Source organism: Oryctolagus cuniculus, chromosome 14 (assembly GCF_051225735.1).
Source record: "Oryctolagus cuniculus isolate XC-2025 breed Fujian yellow rabbit chromosome 14, ASM5122573v1, whole genome shotgun sequence".
NCBI lineage: Eukaryota > Metazoa > Chordata > Mammalia > Lagomorpha > Leporidae > Oryctolagus > Oryctolagus cuniculus.
In genome coordinates this window covers 87,678,811-87,702,537 of record NC_142880.1, presented here as the reverse complement: position 1 = coordinate 87,702,537, position 23,727 = coordinate 87,678,811, and the positions used below count along the sequence as shown (strand labels likewise).

Sequence of the window (23,727 nt, the reverse complement as noted above, 5' to 3'; positions counted from 1 at the left end):
CCAATCCCACCCCCACCCTACCCCGGAAGCTGGGGTGGGCAAGGACATCTCACAAGACAAGAGCAGCTCCTGGCCTGGCTACTTCCTAGAGCACCGGACTCTGGATAAGTGACTTGAAACCTGCAACCCCTCAATCCTCACCTTTACAATAAGGATAATGCCACCAAGTAACTCTCCGGAGCCTACCCACTCCCACAAAGTTGAAGCCTCAAACAATGCCGAGACAACCTCAAACACCATAAGGAAACAAATGATGGGATCAAGTTCAAATACACAAACAGTAAGAGTGACCTCCCTGGGTTTTATGAGGATCAAATTAGAGTTTCTGTGTGAGAAGAGCCCTTAAATTGGAGAGCACTTTACAATTACTGAGCCAAATTGAACTTGGCAGAGACTCTGGGCTTTTAATGCTTCTGCAGAAGCAATGCCACTCAGCATCAAAGTGGGTCAGAGTCTCCCGAAAAATGAAATTTCAAATAATAAGTGGGACTGAAATCAGCTCCGCCCTAGCCTGTGTGGCCTCTGATCAACCCAATCAATTTGAGCAATTTGTAGAGTACATGTCTCCAAGCACAACAAACTAAACATCTTTCTTCTAAAGGCATCTGGAGCTTCTGGCAAAACAAATTCAACACAAATATGCTCGTTTCAGGACAAAAACTCCACTGGCAAGTCAATGGCACCCCTGGTGCTGACATCCCTCTCCCTAACCCTCCCATCAGCGTAGTTAGTCCTGCTGATGGGTCAGAGCTAGCTTGTGAAAGTCAGCTGAAAGAGGAGCCACAGAGCACTTCTCCACACAGAGTTCTGAGCAGATTTTACGAAATCGTAATTGGAAAGAAGCACCTCCCTGATAATCCCCCTGGAGCAACAAGCAACTGGCTTCTCATCAAATGTCTTTCCATAACGAGAACTTCTACCTGGAGCTGACAATTTCCAATGAAAAGATCAACACTAAATAATTCTACTCATCAAATATGTGATTTTATTTATATATATATATATATATATATATATATATATATATATATAAAATCTTCCTATTCCAGGTAATATTTACATTAGGAAGCTTAAAATAAGCCACAGTCCCCAGAGTCACACATCTACTATAGTATAAGTTTTATAGAAAAGGCAACTAGTTACAGTATTTTTGAATTTATTTGAAAAGCAGAGATTGAGAGAGAGCGAGAGAGAATCTTCTACCCACTGATTCACTCCCCAAATGGCTATAATCGCCAGGACCCTGGAAATCCATTGAAGCCTTCCACATGGTACAGGGGCCCAGAAACTTGGGCCATCTCCTCTGCTTTCTCAGGCACATTAGCAGGGAACTGGATAGGAAGTTGAGTACTGGGACTCAGCCGGCATTCACACGAGATGCCAGCATCACAGGCATTGACCTAACCCACTGCGACACACATCAGCCCCAGGTTACAGTTTTTTTGCCATGAAAATTTTTGCATCCAAATTCTCTCTCCCATACTCAACTGCCCAGAGTTTCGAGGTCTCAGTTCAGCACTATTTTTTCTTCAACATAGCCTTCATTCTTTCTTGAGAAAAAATAAGAATGGTGTAGCCAGCGGAACCCCTGCAGCCCACCTCCTAGCTTGAGAGAGAGACTTTCACTACTGTTGGGATTCCTCAGGCTGCTCACGGACATAAAAAAACAGAAAGGTTTTCCTCCATTCACCCAGAATCCCTGTCCTGTCTAGGGTCAGCCAGAGCATGTGCTCTAGAACTGGTGGCTATTTGAATCTGAGCAAACATGTTAAGAAGATTGACATTTTGAAGACAAGGAGTTATGATGAATAGACATTTCTCCAAGTTCTAGCCCTATGCTAATTCAACCACTCCTGGAAAGCCACGCTCTTGCAATAAATGCAGAAATGATACTCTCTGATCCCCAGTAAAAAGGATTCACTAAAAAAAACTTTCATCTTTTTTGATGACTTGTTAGGGTTATCAATCACTACCTTAAAGGTTACTTGTAAAATTCCACATTAGGAAAAGGCACAGAACTCCAAAACCACCAATGCTTTTGTTAGATGGCAAGACCAAATATATTTCACTCCTTGCCTTGATCACCAGGAAACTCAGTTAAATTTAGATCTCAACTACATTAACAATCTTACTTAAGTGTTCCATATAAAGGAAGTTTTGAGTTCTTGATTAGTGTAACGAATTTGACATGTATGTTTATATAATAAACCAATTCAAATCTCATTTTCAAAGGATGTAGATACAAATCATAACAAAGAGCCCAGTTTGCAGTGTTATCGTGTATCCAGTGTTGTGGCTGCCACTGGCTGTATTCACCAGGCCATCTTCGCCACTGGGTACTTCTCTGTGCCAGACACACACCTCCGAGGTGCTACAAGATACAGTCATTGACACATGGCCATCCATTCAGAAGTGATGAAACAATTCTTCTTCAATTAGAGTTTCATGTCCAGCAAGTTAAAGTTAAGAAATGACTTCCAAATATGAAAATCTTAACATCACCATGATGTACAATGATATTCCCTTCACAAATGAAAGATACCAACATTCAGAACTATCCTGCACAATGTGGCCAGATGCATAACAATTCCCTGTGCTCAGAATCTGCAGCCTGTTCTGAGTCACATGTATGTAACACACACACATACACACACACACACACATTCACAGTCTTAAAGGTTGTGTGAGTTACAGGGCTACTAGAGGTTTATTGCTTCACAGCACACATACTCTAGAAATTTCTACAGAGCTCTTGCTGTTGGAAAGGTCAGCATCTTGCACGTGGAAAGGATCTCATTTGGTCTCTCAACAGCCAGCTACATGTGGTAACAACCTGCACTCCCACAGCACCAGGTCTGCCCCGCAGTCCAACCCATCTGGTAGAAACAGCAGATAAATGTGCCTGTCTTCACGCCCAAGGACACTTCCCTAGCTTCCGGGTATGCAGAGGGGACTCCACGATGTGGGCCCAAGGTGGAGTTCTGGGCCATCCAGGTGTTTCTCCAAATCAGAATACTACACTTATTTGCCAGTTAACAGGAAAAGAGAAATCTCAGTCCCAACGGACAGAGGCCCAGCTCATCCCTGTCCCAGAAAGCACTCTGCTTTCCCTGAGTCCAGACCTGAACCACAGGCACCGTGGAGCTAAGGGGACTTTGCCAATCGTCTGCCTCCCCACATGCAGAGTGAGAGAGGCCATCCAGTGTTTCCGCTGATACCTCCCCACACCTCCACCCACATTAGACGTGAAGTCCTGACCCCTCCCCAGCTCCGGACGCCTCTCTGGCAGCAGGCGGGCCGTGCTACTTGGTGGTAAAGTTGTCATTTTCACATGTGACATTACTCAACATCACTAAAACTGAAAATGTTCTCTCCAAAATTGCCTTAAGACCCCTGCTCCCACGTGGGATGTCCCGGTCTACGCATGCCCTCCAGTGGGTGCAGTGGACACTTCCTGACATCCATCATGGTCTTATTTTCCCTTCCCAATGCAGCCTTTCTGGGTCAGCTCCTTTTCCACTTCCTCTGCCCTGCCCTTCCTCCACTCTATTCATACTGTGTTTCTCCTGCACGGAAATCTTACTCATCTACCATGTTCACCACTCCAGAGTCCTCATCAAAACCTTCAGAAATGTCCTACACTGAAAAATTAAAAGCCAAGGCTGGCTTGTGAGACACTCCTTATAGTCTAGTCCCAATCTTACGTCCAAGCCTAGCTCCATGACAACTCATCTGGCCACTCTCTTGCTTCATATAAACTCTCTGGCAACCTCACATGTTCACCATCCCTGAACGCCTCTCCATCATTCCTGTCATTCCTGCTCCTCTGTTCATCCCTGGTTATTCCTTTCATCTGTCTAGCCCCTAAACAATCTACATGTCAACTTCAAATCCTGCCCCTAAATCCCATATCCTTTGCACCATGCTCATGGTACCCACAACAGAACTCTGCACATTATATTTTTTTCAGGTATTTATGCTTAACAAACCAATTACTTAAAATCAGAATAAGTCCCTATAATGTAAGAACACCTTCCTCTCTTGGTAACTCTCCCAAGCTAAGAGTAGAGCAATTGCACCAGTGTCTGGTAAATTTACCTATGGAGATGCTGCAACATATGAACAGTGGTAAGATGGCTTCCTGGCCGGCGCCGCAGCTCACTTGGCTAATCCTCCGCCTGCAGCGTCGGCACCCCGGGTTCTAGTCCCTGTTGGGGCGCCAGATTCTATTCCGGTTGCTCCTCTTTCAGTCCAGCTCTCTGCTGAGGCCCAAGAAGGCAGTGGAGGATGGCCCAAGTGCTTGGGCCCTGCACCCCATGGGAGACCAGGAGAAGCACCTGGCTCCTGGCTTCAGATTGGTGCAGTGCGCAGGCTGCAGCATGCCAGCCGTAGCGGCCACTTGGTGGGTAAACCAATGGAAAAGGAAGACCTTTCTCTCTGTCTCTCTCTCTCTCTAACTCTGCCTGTCAAAAAAAAAAAAAAAAAAAAAAAAAGATGGATTCCTAAGGATAGATTTTTTTTAAAGTGTATACTAGAATGGTATCATTTTAGGTGTTTAGTTCTTTAAGTAAACCCTGGTCTCATTACCACAACTTGCTCAAGTGCTATCCAGTCACAGAAGCCCTTAATTGTACGGCCTCTTGTCGGGAAGGGAGGATAGCAGAGTTCATTTGCCTTGCTGTAAAAACTATTTCTTATTTTAGCACTGTGTTAAAATGCTCATAGTAATTTTAAAGCATATTGTTACCTATACTCATCCATAGTTAAACTCAACATATGCATATAATAAAAGAATGCCTCAGAAGAAGCAAACAATATAAAAATATCCATGTGATTTTAGAGCAATACTAATTTGGACAAATGATTTTACCCAGAAAAATAAAGCCTATTTTAAAGCCACAAATGGAACAGAATAGAAACTCTAGAAATCACTACATGCATCTACAACCAACTTATCTTTGACAAAGGAGCTAAATTCAGTCTCCTGGATCAAGGACAGTCTCTTCAACAAATGGTGCTGGGAAAACTGTATTTCCACATGCAGAAATGTGAGGCAAGACCACAACCTTACACCTTACACAAAATCTACTCAACATGGATCAAAGACTTAAATCTATGACCCGATACCATCAAATTATTAGAGAACATTGGAGAAAACCTGCAAGACATTAGCACAGGCAAACAATTCTTGGAAAAGACCCCAGAGGCACAGGCAATCAAAGCCAAAATTAACAACTGGGATTACATCAAATCGAGAAGCTTCTGTACTGCAAAAGAAACACTCACCAAAGTGAAGAGGCAGACTGAAGAATGGGAGAAATTATTTGCAAACCATGCAACTGATAAAGGATTAATAACCAGAATTTATGAAGAGCTCAAGAAACTCAACAACAAACTCAACAAAACCAAAACAAACAAAAGAATCCAGTGAAGAAATGGGCAAAGGACTTAAGTGGGCATTTTTCAAGAGAAGAAATCCAAATGGCCAACAGACACACGAAAAAATGCTCAGGATCACCAGCCATCAGGGAAATGCAAATCAAGACCACAATGAGGTTTCACCTCACTCCAGTTAGAATGGATTTCATACAGAAATCAATAAACCAAAAAATGCTGGCTAGGACATGGGGAAAATGTACTTTAATCCACTGTTGCTGAGAATGTAAACTGGTAAAGCCACTGTGGAAAACAGTATGGAGATAACTCAGAAACCTGAATATAGACCTATCATATGACCCAGCCATCCCACTCCTGGGAATTTCCCCAAAGGAAATAAAATCAGCATATGAAAGAGTTATCCACAACCACATGTTTAGTGGAGCTTGATTCCAAATAGCTAAGATATGGAATCAACCTGGATGCCCATCAACTGAAGACTGGATAAAGAAATTATGTGATATGTATGCCATGGAATATTATACAATAGTAAAAAATGAAATCCTGTCATTTGCAATGAAACACCATTATACTTAGTGAAATAAGCCAGTTCCCAGAAGTTAAATACCATATATTCTCCCTGATCTGTAGTAACTAATAGAGTGCCTAAAAGGTAATCTATAGAAGCCGGTGCCGCAGCTCACTAGGCTAATCCTCCGCCTTGCGGCGCCAGCACACCGGGTTCTAGTCCCAGTCGGGGTGCCGGATTCTGTCCCGGTTGCCCCTCTTCCAGGCCAGCTCTCTGCTGTGGCCAGGGAGTGCAGTGGAGGATGGCCCAGGTCCTTGGGCCCTGCACCCCATGGGAGACCAGGAGAAGCACCTGACTCCTGCCATTGGATCAGCGCGGTGCGCCGGTCACAGCAGCCATTGGAGGGTGAACCAACGGCAAAGGAAGACCTTTCTCTGTCTCTCTCTCTCACAGTCCACTCTGCCTATCAACAACAACAAAAAAAGGTAATCTATAGAAAGGAAATTGTCATTTTGAAATTTGATGACTTTGAACAGCCCTTGTCTCTACTGTTGAGGAACAGTTTTGTTTTTGTTTTCATATTATTTGTTAAACTCTGTACTTAATATAGGGTTAATCTCATGTGTATAAAGTTAATTGAAAATAGATGTTAGGGCTTGGCGCTGTGGCGCAGTAGGTTAATCCTCCACCTGCGGTGCTGGCATCCCATATGGGCAGCAGTTCTATTCCCGGCTGCTCCTCTTCCCATCCAGCTCTCTGCTATGGCCTGGGAAAGCAGCAAAAGATGGCCCAAGTCCTTGGGTCCCTGAACCCGCATGGGAGACCTGGAAAAAGCTCCTGGCTCCTGGCTTTGGATCGGTGCAGCTCCAGCCATCGCAGCCATTTGGAAAGTGAACCAGCGGACAGAAGACCTTTCTCTCTGTCTCTCCCTCTCACTGTCTATAACTCTACCTCTCAAATAAATAAATAAAATCTTTAAAAAATAGATGTTAGTAATAAATAAGAGTGGGAATAGGAAAAGGAGGAGGAGGGAGGATGGGAATGCAGGTGGGAGGAGTGAAGGGTGGCAGGAATCAGTATGTTCCTAAATTTGCATTATGAAATCAGGAAGTTGTATCCCTTAAATAAAAGGTTTCCAGGGGAAAAAGCAGGAAAGAGAAACAAGAAGGCCTTGACTAAGCATAGGCTTCCAAGTTCTGTGTTCTTCTCCTCCAGAGTCACCATTAACTCAAGACGACACCACAATGCATGGCATTATATTGAACAGGGGTGGGCAGGCATTGGGTACATGGTTGAGATAGCACTTGGGGCACCCACTATGCTCTATCTGAGGGCCTGGGTTTGCTTCCTGTCTCCACTCTTTATTCCAATTTCCTGCCAGTGTGCAACCCAGGAGGCAGTAGACGATGCCCTAAGTACCTGGATCCCTATCACCCAATTTGGAAATCAGGGCTGGGATTCTCAGATCCTGGCTTTTGCATGGCACAGCTTGGCTATTGTAGGCATTTGGAGAGTGAATCAGGATGGACCATCTCTATCTGCTCTTCAAAGAAAAGAAAATTAAATTTATTATGAACTGACAAAACATTTTCTGATAAAACCTTTTAGTTCTGTATTCACAATAAAAAGCATCAAATGGAATTTCATTCACTTCCATAGCTGTGGTAATAGTACAGTTTTTGTTTTTCCATTTTGGAAAGAAATCATGGCTAATGTAACCACAAAACAGCCAATGGGGAGACCAAGGTGGAGAAGAGTGGCTAATGCCCTTGAAGCTGTGAGGGGGGATCTGGAAGTCCAAGCATCGCCAAAAGACTGCATCAGCAACACCAGGGGTATTTTTCCATAGATGCCTATAGTTGCAGTCGTGACTGATAAAATAAACATTGTTAAGTGTTGTGTAATTTGCAGTCATTTTTTTCTTCCTGTATTTTATCAATTGAGAGATACACTCCATCAACAGATCATTTGGTGCCTTCTCTTTAAAGACTGATTTATTTATTTGAGAGGCAGGGTTACAGAGAGAGAGAGGGAGAAACAGAGAGAGAGGTCTTCCATCTGCTGGTTCACTCCCCAGCAGGCCACAACAGCCAGAGCTGGGCCCATCCAAAGCCAGGAACCAAGAGCTTCTTCCAGGTCTCCTACGTGGTTGCAGGGGCCCAAGCACTAGGCCCATGTTCCGCTGCTTTTCCAGGCCACAGCAGAGAGCTGGATTAGAAAAAGAGCAGCCAGGACTCAAACCGGTGCCCATATGGGATGTCGGTACTACAGGTAGAGGTGGAGTATACTGAGCCACACTGCTGGCCCCATTTGGTGCACTCTAAAAGTTACCTGACACGAAAAAGGATTCTCATATTTAGAGAAGGGAGGCCTTACCAATCAGAATCCTGAGGCAGGCTCCACACAGTCACCCAGTACACCACGCGGGTCTGTGGCCCTGGGAAGCCCTCAGGCTGCTGGAATCTGGGCAGTGCCTATGAAATTCAGCTCCTTTCACATCCTCCGTCATCACTGAGAGAAGAATGCAGACGCAGAGGACCTGCGGAGGGCGGTCAGGGAGACGAGGCGATAGAGCGATGCTCGCTCAGCCACACTCTGTCTTGCCTTACGCCAAGCTGAGAGCAAGAAGCCCACGTGCACAAGGCTCCCAGGCAGTGCTGTGAGTCCCATTACCACAACAAATAGAGGGCAGACACAACCCAGGCACACAACATGCCTCACATCCACAATCCACTGGGGTTGCTAACTGTCCACGGCCTCCCGGCCAGTGTGAGTCCTGGATGAGCCTGCAGCGCCCATACCTGAAACACACGCCTGCTGATCCTGCTGTCACGCGTCAGTCAGGCCTGTTTCCTGTCTCTTTCCCACACAGTCTGAGGGCAGGAACCGTCTCCCTGTTAGTTTCAGCTCCCTAGCACCTCACAGCAGCAAAATGGCTGCTGAGTCAGAGGGAACAAGAAGCCTCTGACACAGGGGTAAGAGTAGGCAGCACCCGTGCAGACCATGGGGGCTGGTGCATGGCTTGGCAGAGGGGCCTACAGCAGGAGAATTTTAAGGGTTTCCAGGGAAAAAAAGTGGGCTAAAGCAGGTGCTTTCCAGAAAGGAGCAATACCGCAGGGGGCTGGAACGGCAGTCTACCAAGGGCCTTCCCCAGGGGGTTGGTGATAGGGCTTTCTGCATCCTTTTGTTAGGGTTGCCTGCATCCTTTGGAGCCAGAACTAACTACATCCTTTTCTGCCCAACACGTCAGGAAGCCCTCACATACAGGAAACTCAACAGGCAATGCTTCCCCAGGGGCCAACCGAGGCACACTGTGAACCACACAGCAAGGGACACTCTCCCCTTGGTGCATCTACACTGACACAGGGACACGTGCATGCAAAGGCAGCCAGGATCCGGAAGGCTAAAACATAGGTTGGAGGTTGAAGGCTAAAACAGGCAGAAGGCCCCTGGGCTGCGGGGAGCAGGGCTGGTCCTCATACTAGATATCTTTCTCCTTCACAACAGCCTTGGGTTCCCCCCCTCACACACTAGCCCCAGATCCACTGACCTGGGGCCCTCTCCCTGCGGGAGGGCTCTGCGGATGGCTGGCTCCAGGCACTGGGAGAGGAGGGTGCTGTAGTGAAAGGCATGCCGAAGGGCAGGAGAAGCTGGTTCAAGACACACAGCTCCCTTGGCCCTGGCTCCTTCTTCCAGAAAATGGATTAAAATAAACACGAGGGGGCATACAGTTCACCCCTGAAGGTGTTTCCTGCAGGTGCTACAACAAATGACGCCAAACTCAGTGGATTACATGCATGAAAACTGAGTCCCTTGTCACCTGGATGCACGAAGATGGAAATCAGTAGCCACAGATCAAAACCAAGGCCATGCAGCGGGGAAGCCATCTGTGCGCCAGTGTCTCTGCACGACAGATCTCCAGCTGCTTCTTGCTCACTACGATCCTGATGATTGGATTTACAGCCGATGGGGATCATCCAGATAATCAGGCATTTCAAAATCCTGTAACTAACCACATCTGGAAAGACCCTTCTTCCACGTCAGGAAACACTAACAGGTTCCAGGGGTCCAGATCTGAAATCCACAGTTCAGCCCGTTGTATGCACCCACTACGTTAAGTGCCAATGTACAAGTCCTGCCTCACGTTTTTATTAATTCTCACGTACTCAGCCAGAAACTTCTTTGAAGGCAAGAACCAGCTGGTTCACTTTATAAGTCCTGGAATGGTCTTCTGTCCATCTAGAATATAAAATTCTTATTCTACTCCATTTTTAAGTCCAAGCATTAGATTCCATGCCAAAAAAAAAAAAAAAAAATGGTAACACAGTCCAGTGTCTCATTTTTACTGCTAAAATAGCCAGACCTTCTGTTGAGAGATGGAGATGAAGGGAACACATCATAAATGTTTCCACTGTCGACTGCCAAGTGTCTTCCAGTGAGTGTCCTTGGTAGTACAGTGTTAGTAAGAGTTCTGCATGCCACCAGGATCAAAAGTCAGGAGAACTACTACAAACAAATTTGCAGTGAACTCCAGAAGGACAACTGTTAACCCAGAGCAGTGAGCCTGATTTGTCTCAATGTCAAGAGGAGGAAAAGTAGCAGCCAGGGGCCAGCACTGTGGCACAGTGGGTGAAAGCCCTGGCCTGAAGTGTCGGCCTCCCATATGGGCGCCAGTTCTAGTCCCAGCTGCTCCTCTTCAGATCCAGCTCTCTGCTATGGCCTGGGAAAGTAGTAGAAGATGGCCCAAGTCCTTGGACCCCTGCACCCACGTGGGAGACCCGGAAGAAGCTCCTCCTGGCTCCTGGCTTCAGATAAGCGCAGCTCCAGCCATTGTGGCCATCTGGGGAGTGGACCAACGGATGGAAGTCTCTCTCTGTCTCTACCTCTCTCTGTAACTCTGTCTTTCACATAAATAAAATAAATCTTTAAGAAAGAAAGAGAAAGTAGCAGCCAATCTGGAAGAAGCCAACATAGTCTCAAAATGGGATAAATTCGTTGATTCACTCAAACACGCATTTGCTGAAGGTGTACTACACACCAGATAGTAAGAGCCAAGTGATAAACAAAATGCCAGGTCCCTGTTCATGTGCAGGTTATGGTCTACTTGTGTAAGATAAAAAACAAATTAATTAACAATCAACAAGTACATGATACATCAGGTAGGGCTATGCATGACAAGAGCTAGGACACAGGGAGAGGAGGATCCCAGCCATGCCTGGGCAGGCCTCTCTGCCTCAGTCACAGCGCGGACACAAGGGAAGTGAGGGAGAGAACTACCTGGCGTCCTGTGGGTGTTCCCCAGCTGTTCCGGACAACTAAGACACATCTTGTCGTGCCAGAAGGTGGGGAAGTACTCAGTGACTAACAGGTCATGTCGAAAGGACCCAGGAAGCAGCTTGAGAGGCTTCCCAATGATGAGTTTCAGGTCAATGTAACCAACAAAAAGAGCAGTGACACTCAGATTATAAACATACTACATGTACATAGTTACTTCTATTTTATTCTCTAGAAAAAGGAACACTTGTGTATTATTCCTAAAAATGAGTGATGGAGGGAAAGTTCTTAACTAAAGAATATCCATTAATAACAAAATGAGATAACTGTGCCAAATAGCAGTGCCATAACTGATGGAAGCTAGGTCATCAATGAATGCAAAAACCACTAGGTGAAAGCTTGATAGGAAAAGGATGTGCACGGGGCCACAGAATGTCACCCCAGAGACTACTGACTACAGCAAAAAAGAAACCACATTAATGGAAAAATCCAGCGCACACCGGGGTTGGGGCTTCCTGATGTGATGTTTGGGGGGGGGGGCTCATCCTCAAATTTGCTTGATCTGAATCTAAAGACGAGGAAACCACGGAACAAATCAAGATTGGGGGACAGTCTAGAAGCTAGCACTCTTCAAACACCTCACTGTTCTAAAAAGACACAAGTGAAAGAGCCTTCTAAATGACAGGAGACTAAAGGGACATGACATGCAATCTTTAACCAGCCCTTGCATCAAAAAATAGTCAAAGATACTTTTGGTGGACAATTGGAGAAATTGGATATGGACTGTAGCACCTCTCTCTCACCTTATACCCAATTTCAGGGATGTAATAACGATAGTGAGGATATGTAGGGATGTGCTTGCTCTCAGCAGACATGGGCTCAACTATTTAGGGGTCAGTGTCTGAACATCTAAGTTATACTCAAATGGTTCAGCAAATAAACTCTTTTAAATATATGTACTATACAGGACCTAAGAGGGAAGGAAGGAAGGAGCGAGCGAGAGAGAAAACAAACATTACAATGCTAACTGGTGATCTGAGGTAAACATGGTGAATTTGTACTGCTCTTTCAACTTCCCCACAGGTTTGCTTTTTTTTTTTTTTAATTCAAGGGGTAGGAAGACAATGTTCCAGGAATGGGGGTAGGAGGCCCTGGCACAGGAACATGCATGCAGCTGTGGAAAGAAAGCAAAGTCCCAAGTGGTCACAGGGAATGGTGAGAGGCAGCAGGTATCCAGGACTTGGGAGACAGCGGGGAAGCCCCTGGGAGGTTCTGAGCCAAGCAGAGGCTTGAACTACAGAGAGACCACACTGAGAGGTGGATGGAGGTGGACTAGGGAGGGCAAAGGCTGTTTGATGTAGGAGCCCAGGCTGGAAAGCTACTCCCAAATCTAGGGATAGGAGATGGTGACTCAGACTCCAGAGATGAAGAAGGCCCATCACAAGGGCAGAACCAACAGCACTTCCCAAGGGTCCCCCTATCACTCACCCCTCTCTTGCCTTCTCACCCTTATACCCACATGCACACAAATAAATAATTTATATGCAACAAGAATTAAAGGTGACTTCTATTTCTGGAACTTGCTTAAGGTTGAGTAGAATTTATGATTTATATAAAGTGAAGATAAAAAATACTTCCAATGTTATCACAAGAAAACAACTGTTCCTTTTATTCTGGGTTTTTCCATAATGGTTTATTAACTGGAGCCAGTAATGATTCAGCCAAGCAAATTGTCAGAAAAAGAAAAGTCATGAAACCTAAGGACCCATGAGATTCAGCTCATCTCCCTTTTGTCCAGGCCCAGGAGTTCAGTTGCTCTGTTTCCTATCTCACCGTTCACTGTCACATTCAACTGGAATACGCAACAGCCTCGACATAAAGCAGGGTTTTGTGGTTCATTTTGAATGCCGGATTTCCAGGAACAATACAGAGCTAATAATAATAAAACAGAACACGCCTCTCAGAGCATCTCACAAATGTTACCTAATTAATGCTCACAACACCTCCAAGAGGTATTATTATCCATGTTAACGCAGAAGAAACTTGAGAATTCTGCTTAACTCTGCATGTGTATCGGTCCCCTCCCTGAGTCACCCTCTGCTTTCCAGTAGTGTCACCATCCTGTGCTTTCAAAAATATCACAACTGGATTCCCTTGTCCACGGGTAGCTGCTAATGGTTGTGTCCACATTTTTAAAATGTAGGAGATGGGCTTCCAAAAATGATATGACTTTTTCTCTAGTCACAAAGTAATGTTATAGCACAATGGGACATAGGATAGAATCTTTTGCCTTTCCCCAATGCACAATACACAGTTAATTTTTTCACTTGTCCTAAGAAGATCTCGTCCACAAGAAAGCACTGTTAAGTCCCGAGAGAGTAATTTCAGTGTCAAAACCAAAACTCAAAAGCTTGGGGAAGTAGTCCCAATCTTTGGTCCTGAAAAGGCTACACAGTAACGAATACTCCTGAGCTGTAACAGCCAAGGGAATATGCAACAGTAGGCAGTACAAAGGAAGTACCCAGGAGCCTTGCAGATGGGGTAAAAACTCCTTCTTCCAGGCCTGAAGAGGCTGGTCTCCCAAGGGCGCTCCATGGGCCCCCTGCACATCACAGCGACGGGAAGGACACCAACACCCAGGACAGCGGCAGGCCCGCTTGCTCCCATGATGGCAGCAAAGGTATCAGAGCTGCTGGGACCCACGGCCCGACTTCCAAAACGAACCCAAGGTAAGCCTCATGGCATCACCTAGGCTCTGTGCAAAGTAAAATTGAAAAAGAAAGACAACCAGAGGGTCCCACAAGTCCATATCCACTCTCAGGCACACTCCCAGCTGAGGATGGGAAAACAGGGAGCCGAGCCGGGCTCCAGCAGGGCGAACGAAGTCACGTCCACTGGCAACAGACTGTTACTTCTGAACGCAAATTTAACATGACCGCAAACTGAAGAAGTCAAGGGACCCACAGGCAGTGTAGTTTTACATCACAAAATAGGCACACAGGCTCCGCTGCCACGAGCTCTCCTTTGACCAAGCCAGGCCACTCCCCAGCTAAGGAGAAGTGAATGCCATCTGCTGTGTGTCTTGGAGAGGCTGAAAGTGACTCCTGGGGATACTTCTAGTAATCACATAAATTAATCCCAACCTGGGCAAACTGTGACGGTGGCCACCATAGGTAGGGTTCCGTCTGTCCCTGGTGTTCACATCTGTAACACGAAGACAGTGCCTGCACCCCAGCAATGGTGTGAGAATTACAGGAGTCTGTGAAGCACCGAGGACAGCACCAGCCACCTGTAAGCACTGGAAACTGAGCCACCACACACACAAACACCTCAGTCGGTGATTTTGGCCTTGAACCCAAGTCAGTCAGCCAACCAGAATGATGAACGTGAAAAGGTGAGTGTATAAGAGAAAAAAAAAATCGTGAATCCTTGTGACAAACACCAAAGCCCTGGAATGGCTCTTGAGGCCTGGGATCTTAAGGCGGTGACGGCCCTGCAGGGACATCCGTGTTCCAGGGACCCCAGCGGACATGGAAGCCCCGCATGCCAGCCCATCTCACAGACTTCATTCTCTAGGCTCTGCAGCTTTATAACAGGTAGGCTTATGACATCTGGCCAAAGAATGAAAAAATAATGCATTCCTTGGGCTAGTGCTGTGACACAGCAGGTTAAGCTGCTGCCTGGGATGTCAGCACCACATATAAGCACCTGTTCGAGTCTCGGCTGTTCCACTTCCAAATCCAGCCCACTGTTAACCTGGGAAAGCAGGGAAAGACAGTCCAAGTGCTTGGGCCCCCTCACCCTCCTGGGAGACCCAGATAAAGCTCCTGGCTCCTGGCTTTGTTGTTGTTCAGCCCTGGCCGCAGTGACCATTTGCGGAGTGAACCAGTGGATGGAAGATCTCTCTGTCATTGTCTCTCGCGCTCTCTCTCGAACTCAGCCACTCAGATAAATAAATAAATCTTTAAAAGAAATAACATATTCCAGAACAACTGAAGGAAGCCACCTAAGCATCTGCCAGCAGTGGATGTATTGTGTTAGGGGCGTGTCCTCTCCCTCATAACTCATTCACAGGAAATCCCTCCCTCCACTGTCCTTCCCCCTCTGCTGTTCCCCAGGCACAGCATCTCCTCCTCCCTTTCTTGCATTCTTCGGAGCAACAGAAGTCTCCAATGGTGGGACCGGCAGGAACCAGGCGAGAGGGCAGAAACCAGTGCTATGCACCCCATATGCTCCTCCCCTGCCACCACCCAGTGACCTCTGTCCCTGCCACCAACCTTCCCCACTGCACCATGCCCCAGGGCCAGCAGGGCCAGCACAAGCATGCTCCTGTCTGCTGAGCAGAGCCACTCCTTGGTGTGTCTGCATTGAGCAGCTTCAGTCCTACAGAGCAATGCGGAAATAAAGGCTGGGGGTGCATGAGGCAATTCATTAAACCATCGCATTCACAAAAGCCCATGAGCGGGTGTCTGCAGAGTACGAAGAAATGACCATCTGGTCCCAGTCTTCAGATTTTTTTCAACATTCTCCACAAAGTGAAAGGGAGCGGGTGGGATGTGGAGGGGGAGGGAGAAGCCCTGCTCATCCTAACAAGTAGAGGAAACCACACGGGTTGAGTGGTTTCACAGTCAGGTGACTTTCCCACACTTACAGGTTCCCCGTGCAAAGGGAACACAAAGTCATCACACACAACCACGTGTCTGATAAGTGCTTGTTAGGCCTGCCCCTCACCATGGCAACAAGTGGAGGGAGGGGGATTCGGGCAGCTGTGTAACAGCTGCAGCAGTGACAGGACAAATGGGCTCGTGCTCAGCAAAACCCCACTGCTGCCTACCCTGCTAAAGTCCTGGCTACCTTACGTGCACACCACTCAGGACCCACTAGGTCCCACCCCTGCCAATACAAAACTGTGATCCAAAACACCCGTTAGCCACTGCTCTTCTGTTGTCAGCAAGGTAGGGAGTTCACAAAGACACTGAAGGTCCATGTAGTTCATACTTGCTCAAGGTCACAATGCATGTATGTGAGGGGCAGTGGCCAAGACTCAGGTACTAGGACTCCTCTTTGCATATTCAAATGACCCAGGGCCTGAGAGGCAACATGAATGAATGAAGCTAACTGAGAGCTCTGGGCAGAACTGGAGAACAGGGGCCACACAGACACCACAGGGCCAGAGAGGCCAGTCACAGGCAGACTGTCACCATGAGGGGACACGGGCGCACTCCTAAAAGCAGCCCCATGGTCCCCAAAACAGAATTCTCCTGTTCCTTCAAAGCACATTCAAGGAGAACACCACCATCACCAACTGATTATTTACTGTCTAGTACAGATGCTCTTCAACTTAAGATTGAGTTACACCCTGATAGGCCCATCACACGTTGACTGTCTCGTAAGTCATTGAGGGGCAGGTGCTCGGTACAGCAGCTAGGATGCCACTTGGGCCATCCATGTCCTCTGTATGACTGCCTGGGTTCAAGTCCAGGCTCAGTGCTGATTTCAGCTTCCTGCTAATGCACACCCTGGAAGGCAGCAGGTGGTGGCTCAAGTACATGGTTCCCCGTCAACCACATGGGAGTCCTGAATTGAGTTCCAGACCCCCGGTTTTGGCTGACTGTGGCTATTGAAGTCATTTGGGAAAGGAACCAGCAGACAGAGCATCTATCTTTTTCAAATTAATAAATATATCTTGAAAGAAAACACATTGAACATGCATAGCCTATGGCATATCTGAGCTCAGCAAGACAGGGCACTGTAGAGTGTGGGTCCCTTCCCCCTCGTGACCGCTGGGCTGAGTGAGTGAGAGTTGCACTTGCTGTCACTGCATAGCATCACGAGACAGGGTCAGCCTGTGTCCTGCTAGCATGGGAAAAGATCCAAATCCAAAGGACAGCGTCTACCGAGTGAGTGCCGCTTCTGCATCTTCACAAACACTGCAAACCAGGGGTTGTATGCATACAACAAGTGCCGTTACAGGTGCTAGGTGGATGGCACTAAGCGACAAAGATGGGCATTTGCCTTCCAGATCAGTTTTTTCTGCCCTTTCCATAGCCAGGCATCATCTTTAAGGCACTTTGGGTTTACCTTTCATTTGACCATACTTTCTGACTTTGTCCTTGACCCTGACATTCTGTATCATTGTTACCTGCTCAGTTTTTACATTTTGACGGCTATAATTTACTACATGGATGGCAGAATCAAAACATACGTCATTCATTCATCAAGTCCACACATATCTATGGAGCTTCTCTCTGTGTGTTAGGCACTATTTTAGGTTCTCTGAAAAAATGAAAAAAGACAAGAAGCATTGTTCTCATGGAGTTCACAGCCGAGTGCCAGTGTTCTCAGAAACTAGCACACCATCCTACGAGCCATGTGGCATGTGTGTTTTCTGCCACAGCTGACACGGGGAGACGAGGCTTTGGAAAATGTAAGAAGAAAGGAAAGAACTTTCCCACTGCCAACTCAGTCCTGGCTGACTGTGTGTCTGCCATCTTGAGGCCTCAGGAGCCCCAGGCAGAGGCAAAGTAAAGCATGGGAGAAGTAAACAGGAGGAGCCCAGGACGCACAGCAGGTGTTCCCAAGGCTGTTATCCACACCACTACCCCCCAACCGAAACACAGTCATTGAGTACTGGTATCCAGGGCAACACACGCCAGGTGCCAAGAGAGGCACTGAGGGTGACAAATGAGGTGGCTGCCATTGGAATCTTGTGTCCTCAGCCCAGTCCAGTTGATGAGCTTGTGCAGGACTCATCGACATTACTCCAAAACCACTGAGGTCATCTTCACACAAATGCCTTCTACAACATGGCAGTCAATTCATTTAGCACTGGGGACTGGAGAAATTCAGAGTGGCTACGGAAGGCGCACATAAATCCCACTTCGGAGGTCTTGAAGATGCTCTCCTTCTTACTGCTATCTAATACACTGACACATTTTTTTAAGTCTGCAGAGTGTCTATTTGTCTCTTTTTCTGCCTCTGCAGGAAGATTTAAAAAAAAAAAAGTGTTCAAATTGCAAGGTGGAAGGGCCTTTGGAAATAATGTGTTCTAGTCCTCTCCTCCATGCAGAAGACCTCTCCAGCTCCCTGGGCACCTGGCCTCCCCCAAACTCACTGTCTGAGGAGGCTGCCCATTGCATGGGCGGGAAGCTCCTGGGTAAAACGCTTCCTCTCACCCCGAGCCAAGCTCTGCCTTGCTGTCACTCCCACGCAGTAGTGCAACGTCTCATGCCCCAAGCTCAGCGTACATTCTGCTGAGTCCTGGAGCTGCCCCAGCCAGCCTTCAGGAAGCCTGACCTGGAGAACCCCCGCGAGTCCTGCTGGGGAGCACAGCTGACCCAGGTCTCCGCACAAGGAGCCTCCAGGGCTTTCATGCAAGGAGGATGCTTAGAAACCTGTGTCAGCACCTCAGAGGTGCCTAGACAGGGTACTACTCACCCGCACTACACTCCCCCAGACTTTCAAACCCACTCATCAAAGAGGAGCAAAGAAGAAATCTGACACATTACAGTCAATGCAAGAAAAACAAAATCAATCTCTGTGCATGGATGAACAGGTACTTTCTTTTTTGCAGTAACTGCATGAACATACTTGGAGTCCTGTGGTTTGTAAAAATAGGAGGCCATGCTATCAGATATACCAATTGCAAGCTGCCAATCAGATATCCACACCTAAGATGCTCTCAACGTGCAACGTGCTCAAGACCAGGCTCATAATGACTATATTCCCTTCCCTCCCCGCTCTGCTCCCTTGGGTTCCATTCAAGTCCATGATACCTGAAAGCTCAGTAAAAATATTTCACTGAAAATGACCTACCAAACATCTAGCAGGGACACTTTCATTTAAGCCTACAACAAACATTGCTAACTGTTAATCAAACTGATTTCCGCCTTGCCCTGGATACAAGGTTTTCTTAGGTGTCACTGGATTAGAATGCTACATACGTGCAACAGAATCGGTGTGCAATTAATGTGGTCTGGCAGTGCACCAACCCCCACACGCTTTCTCTTTCCACCAACTGAATGTGTTGAAGATCCCTGGATGACTCTATGGAGCAGACCCTTCCTCAAGCCTTTGGTCTGTAAGTGAAAAATAGAGTTCCATTGCATTTGAGCCACTGCACATTTAACTGGTGATTGATTGGTTAGCACCACTGTATCTACTACACCTTTCATGTCCTAGTCAGTCTTTTAGTCACTCTTCAATAAACATTCCTCAAACACTTATTATATTCTATGCACTGAGCAAGGCAATGGGGAAATAAAATTTACTAACCTTTAGTCAGAAGGTCTATCCAAACCAGATAATTAAAACTCAGTATAAATGATCTCATAGCAATATGTAGATCTTAAGTGAGTCACAGTGGAGAGAGCTGAGATTTCATTTTGGATCCTAGGCTAGTTAAGCTACTTAATCTCTATGTGTGTTAGTATCTCCATTTGGAAAAAGCAGCAATATTCCTTTCTGTCTCACAACAGTGTCAGATGGAATAAATCAAATCATAATATATATGATTTCATGCATACGTATATATAGGTATGGCCAAAAAAACCACTTCAAGATTCTTAGTTTATTTCATTGCAATTATCCTAATCCAGCATTTATCATTCATGAAATAATTGTATCAGCATCCTCATTGGTATTTCTGTATAACATCCAAGCTAGTCTTAATGCTGGCAGGTGGATATTACTTCCGCCTGAACTCAGATCCGTCATTTCCTTATTTAAAAAAAAAAAATCTATGACTCCTGAATGATTAAAAAATGACAGCCAAACTTTCTAATTTAATATGCAAGGCCCTACATAGCATGACCCAAGATTAATTTTTAATTAATCTCTGCATGAGCCCACCTGTTTCTTTTTCTCTCACCCTGTATGCTAGCAACACATGATTACCACACTAGATGATGCTTCCTTACCTCCTGAATGTTTTCTATCTGCCTGGTTTTGTCCTTCACTCCCAAGTGAAAATCCCAAGATTTTTCCGTAAAACTTTTCTTCAACACACTTCTCAGAACCACCCTGTCTGTGGCACTACCACGGCATTTAGTCCAAGTCTCTTCTCCCCTAAGAAACCATGTCCGTTTGGAATAGCCTATTTTGTTTAGGAAGGAAAAAGAAAAGGAAATATGTGTATCTAATGAAGACATATTATGCTTAAAATAAATAGTCCAGAAGATGGCTCAATTTCTTGTGGTTAGATCACCAAAAACAAATTACCAGAGCAATGGAATTCTCCAGACAAAGAAATAACACTCCTGTGCTTTAAGATCCATTATATTCAGAGGATGCTTTATAAGAGCTATTATATGGAACCTTCATGCTGAAAGTCACTTTTACAATAATAAATATAATCCCATCAGCAGAAGAGTAGAACCAAAGTTCAAAGTCGTTAATTCATTTCCCCAGCTAATTCTTCTTCACAGTTACAGTTCTGCCTCACTTTGGAAACAGGAGAGCAACACATGTGTTAAATTGTTTCACCAGTATCATCTAGAGCTTGGAAGTTAGTATTTTGAAAGAACTGGCCATGACTGACAAATTTTTCATTCATTTGCATATATATGAAATATAAAGGATTCACTGATAAAACTATTTAAGTTGCCCTTTCCAACCACATAGAGCTTGATTCTCCTTAAGATTAAAGGGGTGGGAGGATGCTGGATACTCTACATGTTCTGATTAGATATGGAAAGACCTAGTACGTCTATAAATATTGAACTCATGAAAAATCTGTTAGAACACAAGTGCTCTACATACCATACCAGCAGTATTTTCCATCATGGATTCTTGTAACAAACTATGCTAAAATGCAGGAAGAGTTCCTTGGGGATATTTCTCTAATGAAAAGAGAAGAACGTATTTTAACAGGCCTCTAAACGAGAGGGTGGAGATAGATCAATGGGAGTTCTGAAAATGACTTGAAAGTGCTAACCCTTTTAGACCATTTAATAAGTAATTGCAGATACAATGGTTTGTGGCAACAGATATCATGACACTACAACATGAATTAGGAGATGTTTTCTAGAAATTGTAATAAATTGCACCATTATGAGAGATTGATGAAAATTTATGGGAATTTAGCTTAGATCATTTCCTAAGAAAGCAACACACACACACACACACACACACACACACACAATACTAAGATATACACAGAAGTCAAACAGCCAACCACCCAACACCACGTGAAACATTGCTAAGATGTGCCAAAGGCAATAAGTACATTTTCGTAGTGATCCTTTAAGTCATCAAATAAACAATTCACCCTGTTTCCTCACTTTCAATATTAATGCCAGGGAAACAATTACGAAAAATCTGTTCAAGGTGTGTTACAGAGTCCAAAATGTCAAAAGCTCTTCTGGCACAAAGCAGCGAATAAAAGAGAAAGCCGCCCTGGGCAGGCCCTGAGCACGCTTACCTCCAAAAGTGAAAAGCGACGAGAGGACTACAGGGACTGCCTGGGCTGGACGGGGTTGGACTCAGGCTCCTTGGAGTGAGACTGAAAGTTAAAATAATGTCATTCCAAGTGGGAGAAATGATTGTGGCAAAAATAGCACAGCTCATTGCAGGGACCGTGTTCCCCTGAGACCAGAATCACTACGGGCCACCTCTCCGCACCACTGGGTCATCATCGAATCACTGCGCTCCTCTGGTGCCCTGAGATACAGCACATGTCAGAGGCTTCCTGCTCAAATGTCCCTTTTAAAAACTACAGCTGCCATTTTTATCTGAGCCTTCTTGTCAGGAAGCAACTAGGCAGATATCCCTGACATGTGATTTTGGCATCACTGAAAATCCAGTGTCATTTTAGAAAAGTGTATTTTATTCCATATTAAGAATCAATGGCAAAGCCATAACATAACAAAAGGGAAACATTTATCAGACACCGCACACAAAAATTCTAATGAAATAACTGTAGTTTTTAAAGAGCAAAGCAGTGAACACTTTCATTTCGGAAGATAAGTTTTGAAGCACTTTGCGGGGAGAAGTGAGATTCCTTATAACAAAGAACCAACAATGCTTTTCCTGTGACCCTCAGGACTAGGGACAAACAGAGTTCTTATGCTGATATTCATAATAAAGAACTTCAAAATTTCATATGTCTAGCAAGAAGTTATTTTTCTTTCCAGAGAGATTTTCTCATTCAGCTACCAATGGACCATGGCAACTCTGTAGCCCATCAACCCACCCAAACCATTAAATATACTCAACAGCCAATTCTCAAATATTCACAACAGGACTACTAGCACGAAGTTCATTTTTAAATTTGTTTTTCCTTCCTTTTTGGCCTCATGTCTCCCCTCTGTTAGGGAGGTAATGAAACCTAAAGTATTTATGTTACTTATAGGAATTCTTGCCAAAGATCTATCCAATATGAAGTTGATACTAGTCAACTCCAGCTATTTTTCAGATACCAATGGAGCTAAGCATTACTTAGGTATTCTGACCCCAACTCTGAGGCTGAAGTGAGACACAGAAACTGCTACTGTAGTGCAGTGAGTTTCCTGAGGAGTATGCTCTGGCCCCTCTGCTGAATGATGGCTCCACACAGCGTGGGGTTTTCTTGCCTTAGAGGACAAGGGTCTTGGAATGCAGCTGTGTATGGACAGACCAAGCCAGCTGTGCCCTTCACTGGCACACAGAGTAGGCCAAGAGTGGTCAAAATCAAATTTGAGCTTATTTGCAAAATTCTTCATGCCACCTTTAACTCGCATTAGGTGGATAATTGAGACTTGGCTGTGCTTGTCCTATATGCAAATATAAAACTGCTACTCAAAGTATGCCAATTTATTTAATAAGAAGTTTCAATAGGGTAAAATTTGATATCCTCTAAAACCATTCTCTGGTTTGGTGCCAGTACATGGTAAACTAAGGAACTGATTTCCTTAGACATTCAGGGCACATTCAAAAATCTGTGCCCTAAAATATACTGGACTCAACTTAGCAGCTCATTGGAAAGTTCTCAAGAATGTGGACTGATACACCCATCACTCTATCTCACTTTTTTTTTTTTTTTTTTTTTTTTTTGGACAGGCAGAGTGGACAGTGAGAGAGAGAGACAGAGAGAAAGGTCTTCCTTTTTCCATTGGTTCACCCCCCAGTGGCCACTGCAGTTGGCGCACTGTGGCCAGCGCAGTACTGGACACTCTTATCTGTCCCTTCTGGTACCAAACTAGGCAGGCATGGGCACCGACACCATTCCCTGTCATCAAGTAGAAACATGTGCAAGGAATACTCTGCAATAACTACAAAACCTAATTCTAAAAAACCTACCCTCTTCTCAGACATCATAAAAGGACCAAACCTACCTTCTTTCTCAGAAATTAGCCAGGTGTAGGCTATTTAGATCTCACACATTTCTGTATAAAATCATAATCCATTATTCTTTGAAATATTTATACATTTCACGTCTCACACTCAGGATTTCAATTTCTGAAATAGGAACCAGTAACTGTCCCCATGTTTTTAATAAGTCAGATAGAACATTCTAGATTATATCTGCAGAGTATAAAAATGCTGAAGTAATAATACTCTACAGTTATAGA

The 23,727-nt window shown here is 45.3% G+C and overlaps 1 protein-coding gene across 13 annotated transcripts in view; it reads right to left on the bottom strand.

Moving 5' to 3' along the window:
- The window catches only part of MAST4 (microtubule associated serine/threonine kinase family member 4), a 623,464-nt gene that overhangs the window by 199,149 nt on the left and 400,588 nt on the right, over positions 1-23,727 (bottom strand). For 3 of the 13 annotated variants that reach the window (XM_089313239.1, XM_051853677.3, XM_070056812.2), the window contains one exon: positions 21,600-21,680. The exons of the other annotated variants lie outside the window; for them this stretch is intronic. In XM_089313239.1, the coding sequence (XP_089169365.1) occupies positions 21,600-21,680 (81 nt within the window). The remainder of the gene's footprint in view (positions 1-21,599; positions 21,681-23,727) is intronic. 13 annotated transcript variants of the gene reach the window in all.